Here is a 22,096-nt window from a genome sequence, read left to right as displayed (position 1 = left end):
TCTCAAGCTCAATAAGTCTAAAATAAAAACCACAACTTTTATTCTTCCCTTATGCTTGGATAAAGTTACATTACCAAAATGAGATGATTTCCTTTAGTCCTCCTCATTCATCTCTTAATTTCATCTAGTATCAAATCTTGGCCAGCACCGCGGCTCACTAGGCTAATCCTCCGTCTTGCGGTGCCGGCACACCAGGTTCTAGTCCCAGTTGGGGCGCCGGATTCTGTCCCGGTTGCCCCTCTTCCAGGCCAGCTCTCTGCTGTGGCCAGGGAGTGCAGTGGAGGATGGCCCGAGTGCTTGGGCCCTGCACCCCATGGGAGACCAGGATAAGTACCTGGCTCCTGCCATCGGATCAGCGCGGTGCGCCGGCGGCAGCGCACCAGCCGTGGCGGCCATTGGAGGGTGAACCAACGGCAAAGGAAGACCTTTCTCTGTCTCTCTCTCTCACTGTCCACTCTGCCTGTCAAAAAATAAAATAAAATAAAATAAAATAAAATAAAATAAAATAAAATGAAACAAATCGTGATACTTTGTTTCCTTATTTTGTCTTTATCCTAATACCTACATGCAGTGTGTAAAAAGAGAATCTATTGTTCATTTAAAGTACAGATCCTTTTTATGTTAAAAATGTCACTCCTTTCAAAAATTTGAAATAGTGTATTAACTTTGATCCCTCCTGGGATGTGGTGGCACATAACAGCCAGTAGGAGAAATCATTTAGATATACATAAAATAAAAGACAACTTGAACAATTTTTACCTGTCTTAAGCATTTGGCAGAAAAAGCTAAAGTTGTCACTTGGGATGCCCACATGCTGTATCAAAGTGCCTGATTTCATTTCTTCACATTGTGCTTGTCATCCATCTTCCTGCTAATGTGAATCCTGAGACGTAGCAGATGATGGCTAACGTTCTTCAATCCATGGCACTCACATGGGGCACCTAATTGAGTTTCAAGCTCCTGACTTTGACCTGGCCCAGCTCTGGCCGAAGTGGGAATTTGGGGAATAAAATACAATTTGAAAAATCTCTATCTCTTTCTCTGTCCTCTCTATCCATTTCTCTGCCTTTGTAATAAAATGAAAATAAATCTCTAACAACTTTGAAATATGTTCCACTTGCCTTATCTGAATCCATTTGGAGGGTGTGGGTTTGAGTCCTGACTTTGCTTCCATTTCCTGATTCCTGCAAGTGCATGTTCTAGGAGACAGCAGGTGATTGCTCAAGTGCATGGGTCCCTGACACCCATATGGGGGACCCATATTGAATTTTAGGAGGCTAGATTCAGCCTGAATCAACCCTGGCCAATTTGAGCCATGAGTAAGTTCTGTCTCTGTGTCTCTGTCCTTCTCTGTTACTCTCTCTGTCTCTCTTCTGGGTCTATCAAATAAAAGTAAATAATTTATACCTTCTGCCAATGTATATGTATACGATTCTATGTGTAGCTTATACTAAAAAGAAATAGTATGTTTTTACCCAAAGGCAACTTAAGTTTTCAGTCCTTTAATTGCTGTATTATGTTATTTTGTATATTCACTTAAATGAGTAACGACAAAGATACATTCATCAATCATAGCAGTGATTGTTGATGAGGACTCTGGTTAATAGATGTTTGAAAGAGGTATAATAAACATAACACTGGACTATTTTAAAATATTTATTTATTTTAAAGGCAGAGTTTACAGAGAGAGACAGGGATAGATATCTTCCATCCACTGGTTTATTCCTCAGATGGCCACATTGGCCAAAGCTGGGACAGACTGAAGCTTGGAGCTTCTTCTGTGTCTCCCAATGGGTATAGGGGCCCAACAACTTGGGCCATCTTCCACTGCTTTCCCAGGCATGCTAGCAAGGAACTGCATCAGAAGTAGAACAGCTAGGTCTCGAACCAGTGTGCATATGGATTGCTGGCATCACAGGCAGGGGTTTTACCCACTCTGCCACAATGCCAACCCCAGCATTGGACGTTTTGATGTGTGTATTTCTGTGTCATTAAGCAGATTTGTGTTACTTTGCACCTATCACTACCACCCATCTAGAGAGTTCCTTACTGTCCCTCAGGTGCAGCTTTCTGTGCATCAAATGCAAAATTCCTATCCTCTACCCTAAACCCTGCCAGGCACTGCTCCACTTTCTATCTCTGTGTATTTCTTTACTCTAGCAACTTCATGTAAGTGGAACCACAATATATGTGCCTTTTGGTTATTGGCTTATTTTGTGGAACATTGTGTCTTCAAGATTCATTCATGGTTAGGTATTCATCACTGTTTTTCTTTTTAAAATTTAATAATACCCCCATTGAATGGTGATATGATTTCAGTATCACTGGTTGTGGATAATTCCCATTTTGAAATATTATGAGAATGTAAAGTTAATCTAACCATGGTGTTCAGAGGTGGGGTTTAAGGGAGGTGAGTAGGTTTGGGTGAGGCTATCTAGGTGATTCCCTCAGAAATGGCTGAATAGTGGTGGCTTTAAAAGAAACCAGAGAGACCAAAGAAACACTTACATGGTGCTTGTCTCATGCCACATCATGAACTGTGGTACCTCTGGACTTTGCCATGACAGGGCTATCACCAGATGTAGCCTGTCAGTACTGTATTTCCATATTGGATGCATTACTTAAAAAATGACAGCAGTAGTGTTTCAGTGTTTGTTTCCCCAGCCTTGCCAGCGTTTGTTTTTATTTTTTTCATAAAGGACACTGCAGTGAATGTAAATGGTATTCCATTGTGGTTGTCACACTTCTTTTCATGCACTACTCAGCCATTTGTATATCTTTGTGGAAATGTCTGTTTTACAGATTTACTTATGTATTTGAAAGAGCAACAGAGAAACAGAAAGGGATCTGCTGACTCACTCCCCAAATAACTGTGACAGAGAAATATAAATGAGGCATAAAACAATGGCCAGCAAGTCCATCTTGGTCTCCCACATGGCTGGCAGAAACTTAAGTATTTCAGCAATATTCTGCCTTTCCAGGCACATTATCGGGAAGACAAGTCAGAAGCTGAATAGCTAGGGCTCAAACTATATTCCAGTATGGGATTCCTGGGATGCCCCCATGCCAAGCAGCATTTTAAGCCACGGTGCCACAGTGTCAGGTCCTGTAAAAATGTCTTTAATTGGGGCTGGCATTTTGACTCAGCAGGTTAAAGCCATAGCCCATATGGGCTTCAGTTTGAGTCCCAGCTGTTCCACTTTTGATTTAGCTCCCTGGTAATGTCCATGGGAAAGAAGTGGAGGATGGTCCAGGTGCTTGGGCCCCTGCACTCATGTGGGAGACCTAGAAGAGGCTCCTGGTTCCTGGCTTCAGTCTGGCCCAGTCCTGGATATTGTGGCCATTTGGGGAGTGAATAAGCATGTGGAAGATCCATCCCTCTCTCCCTCTTTCTTTCTGCCTTCTCAAATAAATAAATCTTTAAAGCAAAGTATTTAATTCTTTTTTTTTTATGGGCATTTTTTACAACTGTGTACTTTTTTAAAAAATATTTATTTATTTGAGAGGCAGAAAGAGAGAGGTGAGTGAGAGAGAGAGAGGTCTTCCATCCACTGGTTCACTCCCCAAATGGCTGCAACAGCCAGAGCTACGCCAATCTGGAGCCAGGAGCCAGGAGCCTCTTCCAGGTCTTCAATGTGGGTGCAGGGGCCCAAGGACTTGGGTCATCCTCTACAGCTCCCAGACCATAGCAGAGAGCTGGACTGGAAGTGGAGCAGCCAGGACTTAAACTAGTACCCATATGGGATGCCAGCACCGCAGGTGGCAGCTTTACCTGCTATACCACAGTGCCAGCCCCTCAAAGTGTTTAATTCTTTGTTCATTTTTAAATCTGTTTCTATTGCTTTTGAGTTTTTAGATTTTCATATTTATTTACATTATAATCTTGATATTGACCTCATATCAAATAATTTCCAAATATTTTCTCTCAAGAAGCAAACAGGTTTCCTTTTCACTCTGTTTACAGTGTCTTTTGATATACAAAAGATTTTAATTTTATATAATTCTTCTATTTTATTTTGTTGCCTGTACAATATAAAAGCTATATCAGATAAGTTATTGTCAATCTGATGTTACAAATTCTCTCGTTTATTCTTTTTTTTGTATTTGTTTTATTGAAATTATACAAGTTTCATATATTTCCTTTATACCATTTTAGGAAAACAGTGACACTTCCCTGCCCATGCTCCAACCCTTCTTGCCCCTCCCTCTCGGATTTCTACTCTTAATTTTTACAATGATCTTTTTTTAGTACACTTAATGACTGATAGTTAACACTACCCAAGTAAAAGAATTCAACAAATAATATAAACAGAAAAAAAGCACTATTCTTCAACAAAAGAGACAAGGGCTATAAACAATCATTGCTTCTCAAGATGTCTGTTTGACTCCAATACATTGTATTTCAGGTACTTCTCTACTTTTGATCTAGCTCCCTGCTAATGTGCCTCTGAGATAGCAGTGGAAGATGGCCCACATGCTTAGATCTCTGCTACCTGTATGGGAGACCTAGATGAGCTTCTGGCTCCCTGGCCTGACCCTATCCATTGCAGTCATTTGGGGAGTGAACCAGAAGATGGAAGATCTCTGTCTCTCTACCTGTCTTTAACTTTCCCTTTCAAATAAATACTCTTTAAAAAAAGATACTGTCCTTCATAATATTTGACATTTGTCAGTTTGTTTAAGAAATTACTATAAAAGGTGTCTTGTCTAACATTATGTGGGGTTTTTTTTTTTTAAGTTTATTGTTCAGTATCATTGATTTTATTTCATATCCTTTAAGGATTTGCTTTTAGGTATACTAACATTTATAACTATTATCACTGACATTTTTATGAAGAAAAATCTATGATCATATTTTTTGAAGATCATTTCGCTTGCTGCTAAATATTCATTTGAGATTTTTAATGATTAATGTTTATATAAATATATCATAAAATTATTTGAGAGGTAGAGACAGTGAAACAGGAGTACTATTTACTGATTTACTTTCCAAATAACTGCAATATCTGGGAGTAGGGTTGGCTGAAGCTAGGAGCCAGGAAGTCAATTACTTACATCATCACTTCTAGTTTGTAGGGTTTATAGTAGCAAGAAAGTGGAGCAGGTAACCAGGTCTGGGTGCCAAACCATTGATACTTCAGTATGGGATGCAAGTGTCTTTTAGGCTGTATGCCAAACTCTGCACAATATATCTATCTCTGTCCTTTCACTTTCAATGTGGTTTGTCTTTGTAGATCAGCTGTAGCAGTCATAGAATACTATAACATTTTAGTCTTTAATCAAATATAGCCATTTCTGCCTCAATTATTAGACCAGTTACATTTAAATAATTGATAATGCGTTTAAAATTATGTCTGCCATTTAGCCATTTGTCTTCTGTTTGTTTCATCCGATCTCCTGTTTCTCATTTACTGCATTCTTTTTGGATTTTTAAATACTTTTAATGATTTCTTTAAAAATTATCCATTTATTTATTGGGCTACAGATATAGAGAGAGGACTTCCATACACTGGCTTACTCCCCATATGCCTGTAATGACTAGGACTGTGCCTGTCTGAAATCAAGAACTGGCTCAATTCAGCTCTTGAGCCATTCCCACTGCCTACCAGCATTCACCAGACAGGAAGCTAGAGCTAGAGTCAAGAGCCAGAGCGGGGCATCAAGCCCAGGTGCTCCTGCTTTCAGGCTTTTTAACTGATACCAGAAGCACAAGGATAAAAGCATGCACCCATAAAATAGTTTAAATGTTGCATTGTGAATCCTGTTGACTGTTTAGCTCTTTTTCATAGACTAAATTCCATTCCCTCATGGATGTGGACACTAAACCCCAAGTGCCTGTATTTGGAGATAAGGACCATCTAATGTTCTAATGAGTAATTAAAGTTATGTGAAATCCTGTGGATATAGGCCTTAATCCAATTCGGCAGGTGTCTTTTTTTGTTTGTTTGGTTTTTTTTTTTGTTTTTTTGTTTTTTTGTTTTTTTACAGGCAGAGTGGACAGTGAGAGAGAGAGAGAGAGAGAAAGGTCTTTCTTTGCCGTTGTTTCACCCTCCAATAGCTGCCGTGGCTGACGCGCTGCGGCCAGTGCACTGCGCTGATCTGATGGCAGGAGCCAGGTGCCTCCTCCTGGTCTCCCATGGGGTGCAGGGCCCAAGCACTTGGGCCATCCTCCACTGCACTCCCTGGCCATAGCAGAGAGCTGGCCTGGAAGCGGGGCAACCGGGACAGAATCCGGCTCCCCGACGGGGACTAGAACCCAGTGTGCCGGCGCCACAAGGCAGAGGATTAGCCTAGTGAGCCGTGGCGCCGGCCAGCAGGTGTCTTTATAAGAGAAATACACAGAAAAAGCCATTTGAAGTCATGGTGGGAAGTTAACCATGTTCTCACTGAAAAATACTTAAGGAAAAGCCAAAGCTGCCAACATCTTGTTTTTGAATTTTCGAAGAAATAAGTCTGTTGTACCAGTTGCCCATTCTATAATATTGTTGACATCCCAGGTAAAGAAATACACGATTTTGTTGCATTATTTTTTCAGTTGATGTGGTTATCATATTCTTCAATTTGTTATTAATTGCTTTAATAAATTACAATATGAATAATGTATCAATATAAATGGAGCTGTAGTATATTGTTTCATATACTATATATGACAAAATTTGAGCTGGTGCTGTGGCATAACTGGTTAAGCTGCTGACTGCAGTGCTGGCATTCCATATGGGCACCAGTTTGAGTCCTGGCTGCTCTTCCTATCTAGCTTCCTGCTAATGTGCCTGGGAAAACAGCAGAAGATGGCTCAGGTGCTTAACTTCTGTAGCCATATGGAAGACCCAAAGGAAGCTCTTGGATTCTGTCTTTGGATCAGCCCAACTCTGGCCACTCTGGCCATCTGGGGAGTGAACCAGTGGATGGAAGCATGCTGGGATGCACTCTCTGTAACTCTTTCAAATAAATAAAAATAATTTTTTAAAAAAGAATTTCAAAGAAATACTCCATCTGCTATTTCACTCCCCAAATGTCCACAACAGGGCCCAGGCCAAGCCGTAGCCAGGAGTGTGGAACTCAATCTAGGTCTCCCATATTTAAGCCATCGTCTGCCTCCAGGAGGGAGGATGATGAGGGTGTGTTAGTATGAAGCAAAATCAGGAACAGAGGCAGGCTTTCTGATATGGGATGTGAGCTTCCCAAGTAACAGTTTAACTCAGCCTAATGTCTGACCCTCATTTCATCATTAGAACAGTTTCACCAGGAAAAATGTTTTCATTCAGTACATTGAAGATGTCTTAACCATTGTTTATGAGCCGTCAGCTGCCATTCATGTATGATTGCAACTCAGTCTTTCCAATGTTGTAGCATTATTCTCAAAGTCGTTTCTTTGGATTACTCCAGTTTGTGATTTGCCTAGAGTAGTTTTCTGAATGTATTGCCTAGGGAGTCATTGTGCTTCTTAAATATATAAACTGAGATCTTTCACAAAATTGGGCCGCTTATAGCCACTTCTAAAACTACATTTTGTGGCCGGTGCCGTGGCTCAATAGGCTAATCCTCCGCCTTGCGGCGCCGACACACCGGGTTCTAGTCCCCGTTGGGGAGCCGGATTCTGTCCCGGTTGCCCCGCTTCCAGGCCAGCTCTCTGCTGTGGCCCGGGAGTGCAGTGGAGGATGGCCCAAGTGCTTGGGCCCTGCACCCCATGGGAGACCAGGAGGAGGCACCTGGCTCCTGCCTTCAGATCGGTGCAGCGCACCGGCTGCATCGTGCCGGCCACGGCAGCCATTGGAGGGTGAACCAACGGCAAAGGAAGACCTTTCTCTCTGTCTCTCTCTCTCACTGTCCACTCTGCCTGCCTGTCAAAAAAAATTTTTAAAACCTACATTTTGTGTTTTATTCATTTTCCTTTTCTTCTGAAACTCCAGTTCCACATATGAGGGTACTTGAAAAAGATTGTGAAAAGTTGAAATAAGTTTATTTTTGTGCAAAATTATTGTAATCCATATATACAGGTGGCTTAGAAGATGCATGCTATAGAAATATTATAAAGGTCACATCAGGTGCATATAATGAAAAGATTATTCATGGATTTCAATTCTTTTTACCAAAGTGAAATTGCACAGGTAGGGTCCCCAAGTGGTTCAAAATCTTACGGTCAGTGACCTTTCTTTAGTAAGCATTCAATCTTTCCTGGACAGATTCTTATTTGCAGCCCAAGATTCCTTGATCAGTTGAATTCTAATTTCTATGAAGTTTGGAAAATTTAGTTTTCACTTCCTTGAACATGTTTCTGACCCTACCCCCAGAAACAGTATGAAAGATGACTGGGCAGTGGTCACCGCATACTGAATTTCTCTTGTTCCACATGGATCTTAAGTTCATCCCATCGTCAGAGACACAATACTAAGGTCTCATCTGTCCATCATTTTGCACTCAAATTCAGGATCTCTGAATCATACCAGGAATTTTCATGATGTCCATATTATTGCTCTTGAAGCACAGACCCATAGCCTAAGCAGTAAGTTACCTGCTCTGCCTTTCCTCTGTGTGCATGAGTCAAGCATGAGTGGAAATAATCAGAACAGACTTCCTTTTTATGATTCCCTTTTGAAAGAAGAAATCAGAGTAGGAAGGATGGAAGCAGCACTTCATGACGATCTAGCCATAATGGGAGAAAACATTTGGAGTAGCTCTAATTCTTAGATGAGACACAATCTGCTGAGGCCTTGATTATGCATCACAGTAGCTCCTGTCTTTTGCTTTCTAAGCCCTTCCTTCTCTGTTATCTGTTTTGCAGTTAGATCAAGACTCTCGTAAGCATGCCCCCACCGTGCCTCTGCTGCTCCATTGGCATACTTCCTGTCACCTAACCTGGACACTTGATAGCTCAGTATTCCAGCACTTAGGTGAATTTGGATGTTTTTGAAAGTAGAATTGTAAAAAGTATACTTAAATTTATATATTTATGACTCCAGCTAGGAGTGAGAACTTTGATACATATGACTTTGTCTAGTTATGTTGTTTCTTTGTTATTGAAAATATGTATTATTAGATATACTTCATTCAAACTGAAAGAATTTATTTACTGCCAGAGTAATCCTTGTATAGGATTCAGCAATAGCCGTCATAGCCACAACCTTCATTTTAATATTATCGTAGAGTCCAATATGGCTGGTCTTGATTCTCAAATTACTTCTTGTTTTATTTTTCTGTAAGAACTACAGTAGACAAACTTGTCAACCCTAACTGGTATAAGCCATAACTAAAATGTTCTGTAAATTCTTTATTCCCTCGTTCCCTTAAATAAGCCCATAAGGTAAACATTATTTGACTTATAATTATTTACATACTTATGGTTGCCATTAAGTGCATAGAAGTGGTCATTTGAACTTCATGGAAAAACTGCATAAATTTAAAAAATTGTTACAAAAACTTTACATTCTAATTCCATTTTTCTTGGACTTTTTGATGTCCTTTTTTTAATTATTTATGTATTTGGCAGGCAAAAAGAGTTCCCAAACACTAGTTTACTTTCTCAGTACCTATTGTGGCTGCATCTGGGCTAGGAAGAAGCCTGGAGCCAGAATCTTGAGTTTACAATTCAATGGCAAGAATGCAGCCACTTGACCCATCATCACCAGTTCCCAAGGTCTCCCATCAGCAGAAGGTTGAGAGAGGAACCAAAGCTTCAAGCCTAGGCACGCTAATGTGGGACTTGGACATCCTAACTGCTATAGTAAATGACCACTACTATATTATAACCTTTGTATGTTATTTTTATATTCCTTTAGTTTATAGTTCTTATCAGGAGATTCCTTCATTCTTGTACATATAAATTGTATGGAAATACAATCATTTTATAAGTTTCTTTGAATTAATAGCTCTCATATATAGTGCTAAATAATTGGTACACATAAGATCACATACTGGGTTACCTGGCTTTATTTTCCAAGGCAACAAAAAGGTTGATCGTCTTGTCTCCTGCAACACGGCTTCCATTGAACACCTAGAATAAGCCCGTATTCTATATCATAAATTTCATATGTCATCAAGCAACATAAAATTGCTTTTCCCGCAGCTAACAATGAGCCAATGCAAACACCTAGTGTACTCTTGCAAGAATTGTCCACCCCTCGCCCTGTTAGGGCCACTGCAACAAGCAGGAGTGAACCCGTGAGGCCTTGCTCCTAATAAGCTCTGGCAAGTGGGTGTCACCCACATTAACTCCTTTGGTAAACTTAAGTTTGTCCATGTGGTGGTAGATACTTATTCAAAGGCTGTATTTGTGCCCGGCGCTGTGGCTCATTAGGCTAATCCTCCACCTACGATGCCGGCACACCAGGTTCTAGTCCCAGTTGGGGCACCAGGTACTAGTCCCAGTTGCTCCTCTTCCAGTCCAACTCTCTGCTGTGGCCCGGGAGGGCAGCGGAGGATGGCCCAAGTGCTTGGGCCCTGTACCCACGTGGGAGACCAGGAGGAAGCACTTGGCTCCTGGCTATGGATCGGCGCAGTGCCGGCCATAGCGGCCATGAAGGGAGTGAAGCAACGGAAGGAAGACCTTTCTCTCTGTCTCTCTCTCTCTTACTATCTATAACTCTACTGGTCAAATTAAGAAAAGGGGGGGGGCTGTATTTGCAATGACCCAATCTGGAGAAAAGGCTAGTAATGTGATAAAGGCGGTTAAGTCAGCCATGCTAGTCCTTGGTGTCCCCTGGACCATAAAAACTGATAACAGGCCAGCATATACATCACAGGAATTGAATTCCTTCCTGAAATCCTGGAACATACAGTCTGCCACAGGTATCCCATACAACCCACAGGGACAGGCAATCACTGAGAGAACTCATAGGACAATTAAAGATCTCTTACAAAGACAGAAAAACAATCATATGCCCCTAGACCCACAGTTTGCTTTGACTGAGGTCCTTTTCACTATCAATTTTCTTTTGATTCCCAAAGGATCAGCCCAGCTTACAAACACTGGCAATCCTTTCCATCCCAGACCCCAGCCCCTATGGTTAGGTGGAAAGACCCACTGACAGGAGAATGGAAGGGACCACACCCTCTGCTAACCAAGGGTCGTGGATATGCTTGTGTCTTTCCAGAGAATGCGGGACAGCCCATTTGGGTACCAGCCAGAAACATCGAGCCTGCAACTGACAGCCAACCCGAACCAGCTGAACAAGACTGAGAGCCTACCTTGTTAGCAGACATACCTGTCCTAACATGCTACCCTAAGAAACTGCCCATAGCCACCTCTGCTACTGTTTTATACCCAACTAGCTCTGCTCAGCCACTCAAACAGCCTACAGCCTATGTGTAGTCATGCCATTTCTGATTACCATTGTTCCTCATTCCTACCCCCATCTGAGTAAGCACTCCTGTGGTCTTCCATTTTGAGTGCTGGTTAGTCAACGATGGGTAAAATCCCCTGGGGGACAACCTAAGACAGGCACAGCCCCGTACGGAGACCACATGGAAAAGGGGTCAACAATGGTATGGCCAAGAATCATGCCTCCCGTTGTTCAAAAATAAACATAAAGGGGGAGATGTGGTGGAATAAGAAGGCCATGCCAAGATGGCCGCTGGCAACAGAGCCTGCCTGGCAACAGGCTGTGATTGGTTAGGGCATAGACCACCCCTTGGCCAGATTGGCTGCTGTACCAACTGAAATAAACAAGTATGCAGGCTACTCACCTCTGGCCTGCTTTCACCAGACTCCTAGGGTCTGTGTGGTGACTCCATGCCTCTTGCCACCACCACACTAAGATATATTATATATACATATACATATATATATATGTGTGTGTGTGTGTATATATTATATAAAATTTATCACATTAAGAAAGAATCCACAGAAATCTATAGAGAATGTTTTACAAATGGAATATTTTGTTTTGTTCTCTAGTCCACAGATCATGTAAAAGTTTTCATAGAGCCACAAATCTGAAACATACCAAGGTGTTTTCTAATATTTATGAGAAATAGAATCAAAATGTTTCTTTTGATATAACAGTTTTTCATTATATATACTCATTAATACATTTCTTACTACTGAGCATAGAAGAACTGGTGTGTGGTATTTTTTTTTTTTTTTTTTTGGACAGGCAGAGTGGACAGTGAGAGAGAGAGACAGAGAGAAAGGTCTTCCTTTGCCGTTGGTTCACCCTCCAGTGGCCGCCATGGCCGGCGCATCACACTGATCTGAAGCCAGGAGCCAGGTGCTTTTCCTGGTCTCCCATGGGGTGCAGGGCTCAAGGACTTGGGCCATCCTCCACTGCACTCCCGGGCCATAGCAGAGAGCTGGCCTGGAACAGGGGCAACTGGGACAGAATCCGGTGCCCCGACCAGGACTAGAACCTGGTGTGCCGGCGCCACAAGGCGGAGGATTAGCCTATTGAGCCACAGCGCTGACCCGAGCATAGAAGAACTTTTAAGAGTTCATTCTCTGTTGCCCCATACCACTAATATTTCATCCTTTTTCTCTATCAGTGAGTGTTTCTTCCCCAGATTCTGTTTTCCTCCATTTTATGCTTTCTGTATTCTCACTTCATTTTAAGCCTTTCATTCATTATAATGGGATCAAATTTCAGTAAAGTGCTGCAGCCTGAATCTTCTCCCAAGTTTTATATACAATGTCCAGTTGTCATTTGGACATCACCACATATTTGACTACTCAGACTTCAAATATGAAGTCGAATTCATTGTCTCTTTTTCTGTCACTTTCTTTCTCCTCTTTTTCTACTTCTATTTATTGTGTAAGGTGATGAAATTTGTAGCCCCATTACCTGGACTGTATTTTTTGTGCTTTTAGTATCTTAGTTGTGTTGGATTAATGTTAATGGGAACACATTTATGTAGAAGATCTAACTACTTTGGTGTTTCAGTGAACTGAAACTTAGTAATCCAGAAAAGTATAGTTTCAAAAATTCTTTGCTTCCCCCATCAATATTCAACATTTTTCTCCTGTAGTTCACATAACATTTTGATTCAGTCTTTCATTTATACTTTGGTCTACAGATTATACTCTAGGCTCATTTCAGAATCATTAGGAGAATGACTAGTTCCAGACTAATAGTGGAAACTTTTGTAGTGGTTTTGAAATTATATAATTAATATAGAGGAAAATATTTTCATTGTGATTTTGCTTTCTGATGCCAATATAGATTACAAAATTAGCTGCACCTTATGTAAATAGCTATGAGATATGCATACTAGAATGTACACCAAGTCTTTTTGTTTTATGATACAGCTGATATGCTCTGTCACAGGTGTTGATGTCATTTGAAGACCTGGCTGTGGACTTCACCTGGGAGGAGTGGAAATTCCTCACCAATGCTCAGAAAACCCTGTACAGGAATGTGATGCTGGAAACCTACAGCAATCTGCTGTTCTTGAGTAAGTGACACTCCTCTGAGATACCCAGTTGTTATGTTTTATTTCCATCTGACAAATAAATGAACACTGTATTTATAAGCTTTAACTTTGGGTAGGTATAGAATTTAAAATCCTTGAAAAACTGGAATATCTCCCTAAAGCGTAGATATTTAAATAAGCACTTTTGCTGCAAAGCTCCTAAACCAAGCTATTTCCCATTAATAGGGCACTGTATTACCAAACCTGACTTGATCTTCAAGTTGGAGCAAGGACCAGAACCATGGATGGTAGAAGAACACCTAAACCAGAGCCTGCCAGGTCAGACAGTACATACTGGGCAGTAGGCTGGGACAGAGGGAGTTTTGAAGATGTTGGGAGGAACTCTTCTCACTGGTTTTTTTTTTTTCCAAGTCTGAGCCCTGAGGAGTGCTGATTCATACATCAAAATGTTGGCATTTTACAGTCTCCAGGGAAGGCTCTCATAGATCTATCCCTCAGCCTCTTCTATTCCTGGTGAATATGTTTGATGTAAAACAATTGTAATCTCTTTCCGCCTCTACTTAGGCTTTTTTTCTAGATTAGGTACATTCTCTAGATTCTAATTTGTTTTGCTCTCCACTTTCATACTGTTTTCCTTAATGCTTTTCATTTTTCTTTATTAATTCCTTTAATACATATTAATTGGTAAGCTCATAAGTACTAGTTTCTTCCTAGTTGCCCAGATTGAGTTCCCACTTCTGGTATGGGCCAGGCACTGAGCTTGCTGTTGTAAGAATTCCAGGACGGAAGCAATGACTGGGTGCTCCCTCTTTGTCTCTCACTCTGTCTTTGACTCTGAAATAATTAAAATGATATGCTGCTGCAAGCAGTTGAGGAGTGAAGCAGTGGATAAGAGCTCTGTTTCTCTTTATAATTCCCTATCACTCAAATAAATAAAATATGATAAAGAGATGTTCTGGAATAGGCCTCTGTGTTGTGACATCAGAAATCATGGATCTAAGCAGGAACTAGCATACGGATATGGAAGTAGGTGGTCCTAGACTCACCAAAAGAATAATGAGATTCTGTTTTCTAAGGTCATGTAAACCCATTGCTTCATGTTGAACTCCCAGGTTTGCTTGTAAGTGGAATTTGAAGTTTGAATTCTTACTTCTCTTTCTTTATCATTAAAGAATAACAAAAGTTAAGAGAAACTTTGGAAAATCAATTATCTGAGACATCTCATCCCAAACATCAAAATCTTTTATTAAGTCAAATTATTAAGCAGGAATGTATATACCAAGAACTGAGAGGAGAAAGCCAATGGTACTGAGAATAGCTAGAAAAGAACTTTTCAAAGAAGGTGAACTTTCCCTGGGTTGCAGAAAAAAATCCCTTAATCTTGTTGGGAGAACATACCTAGGGTGGTGTATTAGGGCATTTCTGTACCTGTGGTGTTTCTGAGAATCTGAAGATGTCAGGTTTCCTTACAAATATGTGGAAAGCTGTCATCACAGAGTGGAGATAAAAGGAATTTTTCTTTTTGAAAACATCTACAATGCTATTCCCCTGGGAAGATTTCATATGAGATAACTAGTTTCAAAACCTGTCTTAAACTGTGGTATGTCCCTCTTCTGCTCCTACAACTAAATGATCCAATGTAACTTTTCGATCTTTAAGGCTGAAAGTTCAGCAGAAAAAGACAAAACACAGTTTTTATAAGAAAAATCGGAGAAAAAGTTAGCAAACACAAACAGTTGGAAAGAATTCAGTGTTTTACTCCAGATAGTCAATGGGTAAATATTTTTACTAAATGTTTTACCATTTTTTAAAATTTTGAATATTTTCATCTTGAAAGGCAGAGTGACAGTGAGAAAATGGAGGCACCACACACATTTTTATTAACTTCCATTCCCCAAATGCCTATACCAGTTAGTGCTGAATCAGGATGAAGTTAAAACCCTGGGATTCCATCTAGGTTTCTCAAATGTGTGACAGGAGACCAAGCACTTGGGCAATCATCTGCTGCCTCCCAGAATACATGAGTAGAAAGGTATATTGGATGCAGAGTATCCAAGATTCACACTGTGACTCTCATGAGATCACATATCCCATTCTGATACACTTAGCATAACATTTGAGGAGGTAGTAAAACATCATGATTGAACATTGTGAAATCTGTTGGCATAATTTATAATGTATTAAGGAGTAAAACCACATAGTTAATAAATATTATTTACTGGTATGTTAAAATCAAATGTCACTGGGATATCAAGTACTCCATTGTCTTTACATGAATATTACAGAAGAAACACTGTAGTGGTTCATGGATATTGTTTTTCTCATTTCAGTTGCCCCAAATGATGACCTGATTGGGAACAACCAGGAGAGTCAAGATATAAAGTTGAATCAAAATGTCATCACCAACAACAGTACATCAACTCCCAAAAGAATCAAGTTAAGAAAAAGACTTAATTTAAGCTCAAGTCATATTCCAAAGCTGATTATCAAAAAGGTGAATCGTTCAGGAATGAAACCAGAAGCATGCAACATATTTCAAAATGTGCATCTCATTAGTGGGCCTGATGTGTTTCAAGTTGTTGAAGGGAAATCTGATGCCCCTAATGTACCTGAGAACTCTTTCCAGTGCTCTGAGCCTCTTAATCAGTGTCATGAGATGCAGACTGTGCAGCAGCCAGTTGAACTCAGTGGATATAGAAAAGGCTTTATATCTGAGAGGGTTTGCATGGAAGAGAACTGTAATAAGTCAATTGCCATTGTCAAAAACACAACTCAGATAGGAAAGAAAGCTTCCCATAAAAATTCCTACCTAAGTAAATATCAACAAAACCACATAAGAGAGAAGCCATATGAATCTACTGAGTATGAGAAAACTCTCATATACAAATCAGATCTTTTGGTAAACCAAAGAACATATACAGGGAACAAAGGCTATGTGTGTAAACCTTTTGGGAAATCTTGCAGCTGTAAATCCTGCCTCACCATTCATCAGAGAACTCATATAAGGGGAAAACACTATGTGTGCAATGAATCTGACCTCACTAGTAATCATAGAAATGACATAAGTGAGAAATTCTATGAATGTGTAAAGGCTTTTTGCCAGAAGTCATATCTCATAACACATCAGAGAATTCATGCAAGGGAGAAACCTTATGAATGTGATGAGTGTGGAAAAGGCTTTTGCTGGAAGTCACATCTCATTACACATCAGAGAATTCACACAGGGGAGAAAATTTATGAATGTATTGAGTGTCGAAAAGCATTTTGTTATAAATCAGCCCTCATTAGGCATCAGAAAATTCACACAGGGGAGAAACCTTATAAATGTGATGAATGTGAAAAAGGCTTTTGCAGGAAGTCACATCTCATTACACATCAGAGAATTCATACAGGGGAGAAAATTTATGAATGTATTGAGTGTGGAAAAGCATTTTGCTATAAATCAGTCCTCTTTAGGCATCAGAAAGTTCACACAGGTGAGAAACCTTATAAATGTAATGAGTGTGGGAAAGCCTTTTGTGATAAATCAATCTTCAAATCATGTCAGAGAATGCATAAAGGGGAGAAACGTTATAAATGTAATGAGTGTGGGAAAACCTTTTGCCGGAAGTCCGTTCTCATTACACATCAGCGAATTCACACAGGTGAGAAACCCTTTAAATGTAATGAGTGTGAGAAAGCCTTTTGTGATAAATCATTCCTCAAAACACATCTGAGAATTCACACAGGGGAGAAACCTTATAAATGTAATGAATGTGGAAAAGCTTTTTGCCAGAAATCATATTTCAGAACACATCAGAGAATTCACACAGGTGAGAAACCTTATAAGTGTAAAGAATGTGGGAGAGCCTTTGCCCGAAAATCATACTTTATTATCCATCAGAGAATTCACACAGGGGAGAAACCTTATGAATGTAATGATTGTGGGAGAGCCTTTTGCCAAAGGTCACACCTCATAAGACATCAGAGAATTCACACAAGGAAGAAATCTTACAAATATTGTTAGTGTGGAAAACCCTTTCTTAGCTATATCATGCAATACTAAAACATCAGAGAATTCATACAGGAGAGGAAATGATATAATATAATGTAGAAAACTTGCCAGAAGTAATACCTAAAAATACATCAGAATTTCCACAGAGGAACAACCTTAACAATTTAACTTGGAAGAGCCTTGTGATAAAAAAAACTCACCTCTTCATAAATCAAAAGAAAATTCACAGGGAGAATGTATGTGGGAAAACCATTTGGTAGAATCGTACTTCAGCATGTATTAGGAAGTTCATAGAATGAAGTAAATCCTCTGTGCCAAAGACTGGGTATGAGTTATTCAAGATGTGCAAAGCTACTCGTTGTAGTTATCTTATTATCTTCCCATGGTTAATTCCCCACATTATTCTAGTATAAACCAGTGGGCTGACCCACAGCATGTCACCTAAAATGCTATGCCAAATAGTGACCTGTATTTTCATAAGAATCATAGACTTGCCTCTGTGTAGGTCTTGATTTGTCCACATTCTCAGAAATCTCTTTAGTGAGTGAATATGGGATGTGAGCTGAGTTTTTCTGTTGGCATAAAGTCCATGCTGTTTTCCTGAGATTGATTCTGTGCCAATATTTATTTTCTTTCTTGGACTGTTTTTTTCTGTAGTGAGTTGCCCCTGTTTGTTATTAAATCCTGGGTTGATTGCATTTGTCTGACACATTCTGACTCCTGTTTTTTTGACATATTTGCAGATATTATAGGCAGGTAAGCCCTAGGAACTGAGTAATGTCAGCTGCACCCATGCTGCCACCTCACATTGCCAACATCCCACCATTTCTGTGTAGCTACTGGATTGTGCTGACTAGAAACATCCAACATGTTCGCAGCCTTGGCCTACAATACACCTGTACCAAATGCCATGTTTTATCCTAAATTCTAATATATGAATCTGCCTTTCACAGTTCTGAGATTTTCTTGAGCATGAAATTGGGCAGTATTCGGCCCTGTTCCATATTTCCTGTTTGGATATTCATGATGTTCACCCACACACAACACCCATCTTATAAAAGGACAACCCCAATTCTTAAGTTATAACTCTCCGGAGCTTTCCCATACTTGTGTATCTGTTACTTGTTAAGTCTTGTTAAAATTAAGGCCTGATTCCCTTTTTCTACCCCTCTTTAAATTCCTTCTTGCCTAAGGAGAACAACTTTCACTGAAATGTAGCAAGAGGACTCCATGAGTGAAAATTGGTATATAAATGCAATACTCTTGTATTACTTTAGCCTCATGATTATTTTAGCATAATCTTGTTTGTTTTTCTTCCCTCTCAAGGTTTTATTTGAAGTTGTGTTTACTTCTCTACACTATTTGCAGAGTCCTTTCTGGATTCTGTTAAGATCATCTGAGATCTTAACACATACCTGCTTGAGATGGACACTTTATGCATGTGACTTGGCCATTAATCAGTGGGCTGCAAATGCAGTGATGGATGAGCTGGCTCTAGTTGCTCATTTTCTATTTCCCAGCAAGAGGACAGCCCTGCAACTCATCCTTTCTACCTCCTTCCACCCATAGCCCTTGTCTTTGAGCATCTTCCAATTGCTAATCAAATCCGAGATTAATTAGGCAAATAATTATATTGAAAATGTAACCCAAATAAAGGCAAAATAGTCATAGTTAAGATCAAAGCAGAGGCCTTCGCCACAGCTCACTTGGCTAATCCTCCACCTGGGGCGCCAGCACCCCAGGTTCTAGTCCTGGTTGGGGCGCGAGATTCTGTCCTGGTTGCTGCTCTTTCAGTCCAGCTCTCTGCTGTGGCCCAGAAAGACAGTGGAGGATAGCCCAGGTGCTTGGGCCCTGCACCTGCATGGGAGACCAGGAGAAAGCACCTGGATCCTGGCTTCAGATCGGCGCATTGCGCTGGCTGTAGCAGCCATTGGGGGGTGGTGGTGAACCAACAGAAAAAAGACATTTCTCTCTGTCTCTCTCATTGTCTAACTCTGCCTGTCCAAAAAAAAAAAAGATCTAAGCAGTCATCTTCAGGCAGTCAGGAGTAGTGACTTCAAAAGGACTAGTGATGGAGAGAACAAGAGCTTTGCATTTGGATGTAACTGTTCATGCTCACAGGGAATACAAGCTAGAGCATAGCCCCCTGGGTTACAGTTCCTAGTTCTGCAAATCTCAGGAGTAGTTCAGTAAGATAAAGGATTGCCTGGAGATGACATTATCCACTTTATTGTGTGAGGGCATAGATCAACCTCCCACATTGTCTCCAGAGTTTGAGCCTATTCTGTAATATAATCCAGAAAAGTTTTAATTCCTGGGAACATGTGCACCCTAGATAATTAAGGAAACACTGTTGGGGTGAAAAAGTGATTGATCATTACTGTTCTGCTCTTGAGAGGACTGGAGTTCCATCTTCCTTGCTTTCCTTACCCATCATGGATTCAGCTTCTGTTGATTCCATGTGTTATTTCCATATTTAGAGATGATTTTGCTGATGTCAAAGTTGTGTGTTGAGGGGTGCATAGCACTGTTTTTCTCTGACCTGAGTTACTCCCAGCAACTAAAATTCAGCTTCACTCTGCAGCTGCAGCATGGTACCCAGAAACCCAAGCAGGCATGAGAAAAGATGTGCAGACAAGAGCAAGTTGGTGATGATGGTAGGCCCTTTTGTGGGCTCAGAGCAGAGATTACATGCACTCCAAGGACAGTATAACTTGCATCAGCATCAGTTGCATTTGTTAGTAGAGTAAAATGGGACCCATGAAAGACCCTGAGAGTAGAGGCTGGGTACAGAATCAGGGCATACTATTGGATAAGAGGTCACTTTCCACATGACACCATCCCAGCTTCAAGTTTTCCAGTAGCATATAAAGAACACCAGAGCATCATTTATCCTTCTGCACTCAGATCCTTTGTTAGGTTTGTTTTAGCAATAGTTTTAACCAGATTTTTCCACATTCCTAATCTAGGAGAATAGTTTATTGATTTTAAATATTTCTTCTGTTCAAAGCATAGATATTTAGCTCTTAATTTCCATGTAACTCATTTTAAATACATGGGTTCTTGTGTTTTCAGTTTCAATTTCATAAGACTATTTTCTAGTTTCTCTTGTGATTTGTTCTGTGAGCCAGTGGTTATTTGCAAGTGTGCTGCTTGTTTTCTGTAATTTTTTAAAGATTTTTTATTTGAAATAACTATGGAGCGAGAAGAGGGAGGGAGGGAGATAGAGTTTCAATCCATGAATTCATTCCCCAAATGGCTGCAACAATTAGGGTTGGGCCAGACTGAAGCCAGGAGCTTCTTCTGAGTCTCCCATGTGTGTACAGGGTCAAAAAACTTGGGCCTTCTTCCACTGTTTTCCCATGTACCTTGGCAGGGAGCTGGATCAGAAGCAGAGCAGCTGGGACTTGAACTGGCATCCATATAGTATGCTGGCACTGCAGGAAGAGGCTAAACCTTGTATGCCACAGCGTCAGCCCCCGACAATATTTTTAAATTCTTAATTTTTGGTTTGATTTTTAGCTTTCAAAAACCATGTGTATTTTTTCTTTATCTGATAACCAGAGAGGGAGAAAAAGATTACCCCTCAGGTAGTTTGCTCCCCAAATAACCACAGCATCCAGGACTGGGCAAGCAAAAACTAGAAGCCATGAACTCAACCCAATATCTCCTATGGGTTGCATAGACCCAGCTGTTTGATTCATTACCTGCTTCCTTCCAAGATACACATTAGCAGGAAGCAGGAATGGGAATAGAGCCAGACCGTCAGTTTTCCTAAAATAATATGTGAACCTACCAAGCAGCATCTTAACTATAAGGCCACTCGCTCACCTCTTATTTTCAGTAGTAACCCATTGTGATCAGAAAAAAAGTAACTGTATTTGGTTTCCATTCTTTTCAGTTTATCCAAACAAGCTCATAAACTAGAAAATTGTCTTCTCTGTATAGTTTGTGTACACTTGAATCAAGTGCATATTCTTTCTTCAGTGGTGTGATATTTATCAATTTGTTGTCTAATGTTCAAATCTGTATCCTTTTCGGTATTTTTAAAGCTGTTATGTCTATCTTAAGTTGGATATTAGCATCTTCATGTACTGTTGTTGAGCAATCTACTCATTTCTTTGTCTTTCATGTGTTTTACACACATGCACATATATATATACACACACACACACACATATATAAAATAAAACATGTTGACCAATTGACATTTCCTTACTATAATACCTCCCTATTTATCTCTGTTAACATTTTTTTTTATTTGACAGGTAGAGTTATGTAGATAGTGAGAGACAGAAAGTTGTTCCTTCCATTGGTTCACTCCCCTAATGGCTGCTACGGCCGGCACTGCGCTGATCCGAAGCCAGGAGCCGGGTGCTTCCTCCCAGTCTCCCATGTGGGTGCAGGGACCCAAGCACTTGGGCCATCATCCACTTCCCTCCCAGGCCACAACAGAGAGCTGGACTGGAAGAGGAGCAACCGGGACTAGAACCCGGGGTGCTGGCGCCACAGGCGGAGGATTAGCCAAGTGAGCCACGGTCCCGGCCCTCCGTTACCATCTTTTGTTTAAATTCTATTCTGTCAATCGTTAATAATGGCCAGCCATTATAGGCATCTTTCTTATATTTTATACATCTTTTTTATCTTTTTACTTTTAACCTTTCTGTATCTTTGAACTTAAAACTTTTAAAAACATTTCTTTGAAAGGTAAGTGAGTGAAAGATTTTTCATTCAATGTAT

General features: G+C 40.3%; 1 protein-coding gene across 11 annotated transcripts in view; it reads left to right on the top strand.

Annotated features, from left to right (window-relative positions):
* LOC100338099 (uncharacterized) overlaps positions 1–18,065 on the top strand; it is a 52,144-nt gene extending 34,079 nt beyond the window's left edge. For 4 of the 11 annotated variants that reach the window (XM_051834392.3, XM_051834391.3, XM_051834395.3 and 1 more), the window contains 4 exons: positions 11,091–11,187; positions 13,257–13,383; positions 13,588–13,680; positions 15,693–18,065. In XM_051834392.3, the coding sequence (XP_051690352.1) occupies positions 13,263–13,383; positions 13,588–13,680; positions 15,693–17,368 (1,890 nt within the window). In that variant the 5' untranslated portion in view covers positions 11,091–11,187; positions 13,257–13,262 and the 3' untranslated portion in view covers positions 17,369–18,065. Of the gene's footprint in view, positions 1–8,782; positions 8,892–11,090; positions 11,188–13,256; positions 13,384–13,587; positions 13,681–15,692 lie in introns of all 11 variants that reach the window. The other 7 variants (XM_017337597.4, XM_008275427.5, XM_017337598.4 and 4 more) reach the window with 2 other exon arrangements.
* Positions 18,066–22,096: the final 4,031 nt, after the last annotated feature.

The sequence above is a fragment of the Oryctolagus cuniculus genome, chromosome 16, assembly GCF_051225735.1.
Source record: "Oryctolagus cuniculus isolate XC-2025 breed Fujian yellow rabbit chromosome 16, ASM5122573v1, whole genome shotgun sequence".
NCBI classification, from domain to species: domain Eukaryota; kingdom Metazoa; phylum Chordata; class Mammalia; order Lagomorpha; family Leporidae; genus Oryctolagus; species Oryctolagus cuniculus.
This window is presented reverse-complemented; position numbering and strand designations above follow the sequence as displayed.